This window comes from Charadrius vociferus, unplaced genomic scaffold (genome assembly GCF_000708025.1).
Source record: "Charadrius vociferus isolate BGI_N301 unplaced genomic scaffold, ASM70802v2 scaffold190, whole genome shotgun sequence".
NCBI lineage: Eukaryota > Metazoa > Chordata > Aves > Charadriiformes > Charadriidae > Charadrius > Charadrius vociferus.
This window is the reverse complement of record NW_009646608.1, coordinates 6010913-6019517: the sequence shown is the minus strand read 5'-3', so window position 1 is coordinate 6019517 and position 8605 is coordinate 6010913. Positions and strand designations below refer to the sequence as shown.

Genomic DNA, 8605 nt, shown 5'->3' with positions numbered 1-8605 from the left:
GCTCTTTTTAGCAGAGAGTACTTGTTTAGTCTTACCTTCAAAACTTCTTATTTCCCTGCCACGCACTCCTAGTGTCACTGTCGGTATTGACGGAATCGTGCCAACCCCTGCCCAAAAGGACAGTGGCAAGAAAAGCCAGTTTAAACAGAAACTGCTTATCTAAAGGAGGGAGAGCCCCAGGTTTGCAAGCGCAGGAGATATTTCAGCATTAAAGAATTCTAGGAGCTACTCCAAGACACAAATTTTTGTTGTCTGGTGCAGTGTAAGGATTTTAAGCCCAGAAAGAAGTTATTTATTTAGTCTATATACTTAGATTTATAACAAAGGCAGAGGATTCATCTACACTCTTCTGGGTGCCTTTTGCATCGTTTACAATATACGAAGTAAACCTCAGCTTCCCCAAAGACAGCAAACAAGTAATAAACAAGTCCTGACAAGCCAATCCAAAGCTGTCCCCCAAATATCCAGCTACGAACAAAAAAGCCTTTAAAGGCTTCTCTCCATGTCTCCCCAAAACGCAATTAAAACCAGAACTTGCAAAATACCCTGAACCCATTTCACCCCACGCAGCAGAGGGCGAAGGACTCGCTCTCTCCCCTTTATAACACCGTGGAACCCCAATCTTTATAGTTAATGCCTCCCTTTGGGCATCTGCGGGTGGGAATCTTCAGAAATGGTGTAAGCAACCCTCCTTCTCTTTTAAAAGGCTCAAAAAGGCACATTACTGCTCTTTTTTCACCCCTCACATGCCGGCATTTGAAGCTAAGACTTGTCCACCTCCTGGGCAAGCAGGTAGATGTGCATTTCCTCACCTTGTTACAGTCAGTGAGTTAAAAGTAAAAACAGTAGTGGAACAAAACACCAAGAAACACTTCTTTAACCTCAGCAGACCATCATGGTCCACCCCTGTCCACGTCTTTTGTAAGAACCAATACAATCTGTAGTGTAATATTTTAGAGGGGCAGAAGAGATTTCTACATTCCGGAGCGCAAGACCTCAGATTGAAACGGATGTTTCAGAGAACTGTACCTCCAGCCTTTGAAAATGTGTATTTTGGAAATAATATCCCTCCCGACCACTTTTTAGGCATTTAATGTGTCCAGCTGCGTTAAGAAACCAAGCAAAAGTTCAGTGTCAAGTAAGTCAGGATTATGATCTTCTCGTGATTTATGGAGGCAAGCACAGTCTCAGACAGAAGAAAAACAAGTCACTTGATGCTAAGCAGACTCGGTACCAGGGCTCAGACTAATGAGTTAGCGAGGGCGAGGCTTCACGTTCCTGCCTCTTATCTCACCAGCTGGAAGGACAACATCTAAGAAGGGAGAACACACGAGCCGGGCAGACCCAGCACCGCGGTGCTTGCAAACAGAGCGTGAGTGCTTGCAGTAGGGAAGATGGAAATGCTTCAGGAATACGCCCTCAAACAACTAAGTGAATAAATAAGGTGAAACTACTATTACCGTGGCTGTAATGGTATCAGGGTATATATACATCAAGGCAAAGTCTTCAAGGAGAAGTAATGTCTAACTAGGCTGAGAAAATCATAAGCCAAGCATCAGTGCTTCTGCAGATTTGAAAGGAGAGCGGCGTAACTCAGGTTAAACACAGGCTAGCAACAATTCCTCTGGTTCGAACGATGCAAACAGAAGAGAAAGCAAACGACATAACCCAGAACTACTGGCTCTATCTTTTGGACTAGCCTCTTGGGCACAGCTACTGCCTTCATTTGCGCTGAGTACATTGCTGGCACCAAGATGATAAACACAAGTAAGCAAGAAGGGAGGGAGCAGCGAAGTTCGCCACTGATTAAAAGAAAATCAGACAGTTAGCTACAGCAAATACATGCTTATTTAGGTATAAATTTAATGACTAAGTGAAGCAGAAAGAGAAGGTAGAAGGAGAAGAACCTTGTTAGCTGCAAGAGACCAAGCGCAAAAGAAAGCCCAGTTTAGAATTTGCTCCCATCCGCTAATCCCTATACAGATGATCAAGTATATTTTATTAAACCATTGCAAAACTCTGTCACATTCTTGTTACAGCCTCCATGTTGGGGTCATTCCAAAGCAGAAGTCCAAAACACAGACCACAGGAGTAAAAACAACAAACTGGCGATGGAAGGAGGTAAGCGGCAGCGAGAAGAAACTCTCTTCTTACCCCTCACGTCTGCCTGCTCTGGGGCATCCACAAGAACGTCATGACTATCCACACTTTTTACTGGATCTGCATTTGGAGACCTCTGCTTCGGTGTGACCGATCACTAATAGAAGTCTTCTACCAAAATTCAAAGTTTCCTTTCCTAGACAGTTTTGATGAACTTGGTTCCGTGACAGCAGGGATGGCTATGGCTGACTGTGGCCAAACACACCACCACTGCGCGGCTCTGTCTCTGGGGTTTTTAGTTCTGATTTGCAGCTGTCTCTGCTCAGCCAAACCCACTCCCTTCCATACCAGTCAAGCACTTTTATTTTAGATCTCATACGCTTGGACACCAAATCACTCAGTCCTTCTGTACAGACTAAGATATTTTAATCATCCGCTGCAATACCAACCATCTATTCTTGTTTCGCCATCCCAAGCTTAAAGCCCTCTCCATCACCACCAAACCGCCCCATACTACTGCTGGGCACAGTGCAGATCAAGCAGCGGGGAAGATGTCCCTGACAAACCTGGAGAGTGAGCAAGGATGCTGCATGGGAAGGCACACATTCAGTTATCAACCAGGCTTTTATCTCATCTGGTGTTTTCACAGCAGTTTGATCCCAGAAACGTCCTGCCACGCAGTTGAGTGACTTCGGGCCACATCAGGATGGGCGCATGACACCGAGCAGTAACAGCAGAGATGCTGGCAGAAAAAAAATATCTGAGATTTCCACCTTTGCATGAAAACGGTCTAATAAGGGAAGATGGACCACCTAAAAAGGGTGAGGGGGGAGAAAAAGGCTGAAAACAATAACAGAAAGGGGAATCTGTGCAACTACCGTGAGGCTAAATGCATTTTGATTCCATGTTTCCACGGAAAGAGTTTTAACAGTACTGGGTAAAATGCCAAATATGTTTTCATAACGATTCACACGGCATGAATGGAAACACTCAAGAGAAGTATTCTCTCTATTCTGCACTCTAGCTCTACATACAACTCTCTCTCTTTTGTCCTTTATTTCTTCTTCTCACTCACACCATTCCGTTCACCCTTTGCTGGAAGATTACCTCAGAGATGCCATGCCTGGATACTGCTGGAGCCTGTTATTCTTCAGCAGCAGCCAAGAGTCCTGCTCATCTCTCAGACACTTTTCCCCATCTGAGGGCTCTCGGACCGCACAGCCAGGTTTCACCTTCTAATATGGATCTTAAAGACAGGCGTTTCATGCAAACACCAAGTCCATATAAACCTCCCGTATAACACAGCCTGGGCAACGTAACCTCGCAGCACTTCCAGCACCAGCTTGGCAGTTTATTTAGAGCTGCAGCGCATCACTCATAGGCCATCCAGTCCCGATGGAAACACCTGAAGCAATGGAGAGCTCACACCTTCCTACAGTAACCTACTCAAAGAGTTAACTATTTTCACCCTTCGACATTTTCACTCGCATTCCTACAGTCTCAACTTGTTTAACCTCACCTTGTAAACGCTGCATCTCATTTACGGCTCTTCCACCAGAGTAAAAAGTGGGAAGGAAGCTGTTCTCCATGAGGATGGTTAGAGTCCAAAGCTCCCCAAAAGGCAGACACTGCTGTGAACCCAAAGCAAAAGCTTTGCCCAGGTCTCATCTCACTTTTGAACCTGCCCCGAACACTCGTGCTGCCGCAGCGGAGGAGGAACCGCGGTGCCCACCAGCGGCTGGGGCTGCTGAAGCCAGGACCCAGTGGCACCTGGGGCTTTCTTCCTCCACGTGTCACTGCTCGCTGTGGATCACCTTTCAGGAGACTTTCTGGATTTGGCACAAATTGTCCCCAAAACCTTTCTCAAATCCTGAAAAACTATACTTAAAAAAACCTGCCACATAGGACAGTGGTTAGTTTAGGATGGCAAGAGAACTGAAGCACCAGTCCATGACTCCTAATAAAAGCCCAGAACAAATGTATGGTAATATCATTAAAAACCTATTTCTTGTATTAATGAGATTTTCTTCTAAAGTGATGTAACCACCAATGAACTGCAAAAACCATAAGTCTACAGAAAATCATAAATGCCATCTTCTCTGCATCGTAGGGTGCCAACTTTGGCTTCCAATGTATCAGAATGGAGCCAGATAGGTTCCTTCGGAAGGTTAAAAACCCAGTGATGTGATACACCAAAAGCATCTATTTGTCATAATAACGCAGTCTCCATCGAAAAGTCCACATTTGGTCTCCCATGTTATCATCTTAATTTCCTCTATATTTAGACCAGGAATTCAGTGTGCAGTAACCATGTCTACCATACAACAGTTACACCACAAAACTTTAAGAGATTTCAAACACAAATAAAAGAATCCATATGATACAGGAGACTGAACGATTCAAAAACAGTACAGTGTTTTCCTTTTCAAGGTACAATATTCAATGCAAGCATTCCTTTGCCACAGTAACGGTCTTACACATCCATTATTTTACGGATCTGTACTTTCATGACTGCGTAAAAAAATGAACTTATCTAACCACTGGAAGAAAACTCCAAAACCAGGATTTTCTGTACTGGAAATCCTTTAGCTCTGTGTTTGACAAACTTGTGTTGCTTTACAAACTTGTGAAATCATTAAGTCCTGAGCCTAAAAAGGGCCCCTACACTGATATTAAATAATTCATATGAGCGAATCCCTTTGTCTGAAGCAAGTCAAAAGCAAGCGTGGCAGAAGATTCATAATATGCAATGGTTGCCTTTAATCTGCATCCATCTCAAGACTACATACAGCTCTGCCTGAGAGGCAACAGTATTTTCAGATGGTAAATAAAGTTGCAGGTAACTCTTGATGCTTTTAAAATGAGTGTGAAAACACTGAGGGACAAACTCCCTTTGCAGCTGATAGCAGGAGGATGGCAGAGCCAGAAGTTTTATTAGAGGAAATGATGGAAAAACAGAGTATGAGGGCTACACGCAGCAATCTTTCCTCTATAAACCATTGCCTGTAGCGGCTGAAGGGGAAGGCGCAGGGGAGGAGAAGTAACTCACCATCTCTAGAGATCAGCGAGGGGCGGCACAAGCCCCGTGGCCGCAGCGAGCCGTGGGGGCGGCACGGGCGCCTTCATCTGCCCCGTCCTGCCGCAGGCTCGCACCGAGCCAAACCCGGGAGCAGCATTTTTGTGCCCAGTCGGAGACTTGGCTCGCTGTCCATGTTCCTGCATCCCTCGCTAACATCCGTGAATCCTGTGACTGAGCTTGGAAACGACTATCCCGAGCTGAGGATTAGCAGCATTCAGGAGAAAAAGGCATCAGAACTGCAGCACCCAGGGAAATTAAGCGCAGGAGGAAAAAAACTGCCAAAATAGTTGTATAAATGCCTTCCTGCTACAGATTTCAAAGCATGAGTAATAGTAAAAGCCAAACAACAATCCCAGCCTGGTTTGAATTTTGCTCTGCTTTTATTCTAACTCTCTGCAGTATGTACCGAGGACTCCGGCTTGGGCAGCGATGCACAGAACGGACGGCGAAACCCAGGGCGAGCTGTTCCGCACAGCGATGGACTTACTCAGGGGTTGACCGTCTGGAACAGTTTCCTCCAAGACCTCTCGAGCCTCTGCTTTGAGCATGCGGGGCAGACACAGGATGCTGGTGGGTGTGAGAAAGGGCCTTGCGGATGACGAACCCAAAGCCTGGACCCGCTGGGTATGTGTCACCCTCCAGCAGTGATGCCAGGCTTCGGGCAGGCTCCTTTTTGGCTGGGTTTTTCCATATTTACTCTAGTTACAGGACAACGTTTACAAAGAAGGAGTTACACAAGTGATTTTAGAGCGGCGGGGCGAGGACGCAGCCTATTGTTAAGGCTGTGCTTTCCACCGCCGGAGCCCCACTCCGATTTGTTTCTAACGTTTCAGTCACCCGCTCTGAAATTTCCCATGTTGTCGGGAAGCTTCCCACGCCGTTCTGCAGGGCCTTTGGAAAACAGGGATCTACAACCACCATCCCAGGTACGTACATACGAACACACAGAGCAAACGGACTTCAGTGCACACAGGCAACCTGAATTTTGGCATCTCCGCAGGGTGAGCGCTTTGTTAAAGAAGTTATCTCCTAAGAAAACAAATTGGAGCCTGCAGAACTGTAACGACCCCTTGCCTTGGGTCACCGACAAGGTCCAGAAGTTTTGAGTCATGAAGCATCTCTCTACTACTTGACTTGACCAACAACCAGCACTGGCACCAGGCTCTCCTTCTACGGAGCAGACACTAGAGGGGAAGGTGACACTGTACACCTTGGCCGTAACGTTCTCCATTTATCTACTGACTCCACAAAGAGAAACATGGAGGACTACAGCCTGGGGGGGGAGGAAAAATCTGTGGATCCTTCACACCTGCTGTCCATCCCAACACCCACTCTATGCCGTGCGGTCCCTCCTCTGTCCCACACGCCCTCTTCCACCCCATCCAGCCCATCCCCTATCCCACCTCCATCTCCCACAGTTCTGCCACTCTGTCCCCTTCTTTGCACATCCTGCCGGGCTCCAGCCAAGCTGCTCCCTCCTCTTCTCCCTCTTCAGCAAAGCACAAACCTGGGGGCCTACAAACCAAAAGCAATGGGCAACAACAGACCTGGGGCTCTCTCCTGACAGAGCATCATTTATCTTATCTGTACCAACTCCCAGGGAAGGAGGCTCCCTAGGTGGTCTTGCGACAGTTTCATGATGATAACAGGATGTTTTCTCAACATCCTGCCTAAATCATGCTGGCAAATTAGCTAATCAGTAAATTAAGCTGCCATGGAAATCTGGAACTTTAATAACCACTATTACATGTTGGCAGCCTGCTAGATTGCACAATAGTTTTCTTTTTGTTGCACTGAATAAATTTAATTCTTTCGACCTCTTCTCACGTTTCTTAATCTCTTCTTGTTGTTTCCTTCTGGACACTTTCCAGTACGCCGTGTCCTCCTTGGAGTAGGGCACCCAAAACCAGATTCAATGACACTGATGATGCCTCCGCAGTGCCACGCATGAGTAAGTCACCTCCCGCATCTTATGGAGGACACTCCTTCCATATAACTCAAAACAAAATTTGTCTTCTTTTGCAATAGCCTCTTGCTGATGATTCACTTGTGGTCCACTAAAAATCCTCAGTCTTTTTCTACTCATCCCTCTACAGCTTTAACCTGCATTAGCAAATGTGCATTTTGATTCGTTCTTTGCAAATGAAGCACTCTGTGGCTGCTTTTATCTCTTATCTGGATGCACTTTCCAATTTCTTAAGGTCACTCTGAACCCTGACCCTTCTCTCCCAAGTGTCTGCAACCCCTCCCAACCTGATGTCATCCAAGAGTGTTATAAACATACTTCTATCTTCCAAATCATGACTGAAAATATTGCAAATTTTCCTCTAGAAAGTGACCTTGCTAATACAGCACACATTACTGCACTACTTGGATCAGTGGAGAGATGCAAGTGCAAATCTTTTCCCAGCTTCGTTCTCTGTGAAGATATTTAGAAATGCCATGTTTATCTGGTAGGCTGCAACTTCTGAAAATACAGACATTAATTCAAAACTAATTCATGCAGTAAAGGTAGGATGCATTAAATTCAATAGGAACTAACTAATGAAATTAATAACCACAATGAGAAGGCTATTTCCCAGTGAACTCTGTCTCTGGGGTCAGCCAGCTACAATTTGTCAGTCACAGGCTTAGACAACCGAAGCCGTCGGATGAACCCAGCGGCGCAACCTTATCCATCCTGCCACACGAAGACAAAGATTCAGCAAATAACGACACATCCCCCATTTCTGGGATCAACACAAGAAGAGAAGTCTATCAGGGTACAGCTCATTTCAAACTGTTGCTTCACTTTCGTGATGCTGGAGCCACCAGGTGCCGTGTCTAAATTATTTTAACGTCCCAGTATGCAGAAGCCAAACCAGATTTCTCATCAGAGCTAAGAATCTAAAGTTATTCAATTCAAAAAATGCAAAAGTCTAATTTTAACAGATCACATCAAGTTATTGCCCTAGCTCTACTCAGGCAGGAAGATAAGGACCAGGGGAGTCCCCGGCAGGATGAGCACCCACCGCCCAACATGGAAGGAGCTTGGGAAATTCTGGTTACAGAATCTCCATAGCTGAACAAATACAACCCCTGAGAAAACATTCTGGAGATTTAAGAAACAGTTACTTTATAAACCCATTCTAATTGGGAAAAAAAACATTTTTCCATTATTTTCTTTTCAGTGCTTATAACCCTACAAACCATTATTTTCCTAAACATTTTTCAGCTGCAGCTTTTCCATGACATATTCAAAAGCCTCTCTCAGGCAAAGTCTTCCAAAACGACTACAGGGGCAAGCATGTGCAATCTTAGACATAGAATACGAATGCAGCTAATTCTCAGCTTTCAGAAACCAAGGCACGAGAAAGAACTTTTCCCCCTTCTCTTCCCAGCGTGCTCAAGCTTACTGTCATTCAGCCTGATTGCACTATACAAGTT

At 45.4% G+C, this 8605-nt stretch overlaps 1 protein-coding gene across 1 annotated transcript in view; it reads right to left on the bottom strand.

Moving 5' to 3' along the window:
- Positions 1 to 7809: 7809 nt before the first annotated feature.
- LOC104288780 (A-kinase anchor protein 13-like) overlaps positions 7810 to 8605 on the bottom strand; it is a 54462-nt gene continuing 53666 nt past the window's right edge. The window contains exon 9 of the mRNA XM_009887653.1: positions 7810 to 7859. Within this exon, the coding sequence (XP_009885955.1) occupies positions 7810 to 7859 (50 nt within the window). The remainder of the gene's footprint in view (positions 7860 to 8605) is intronic.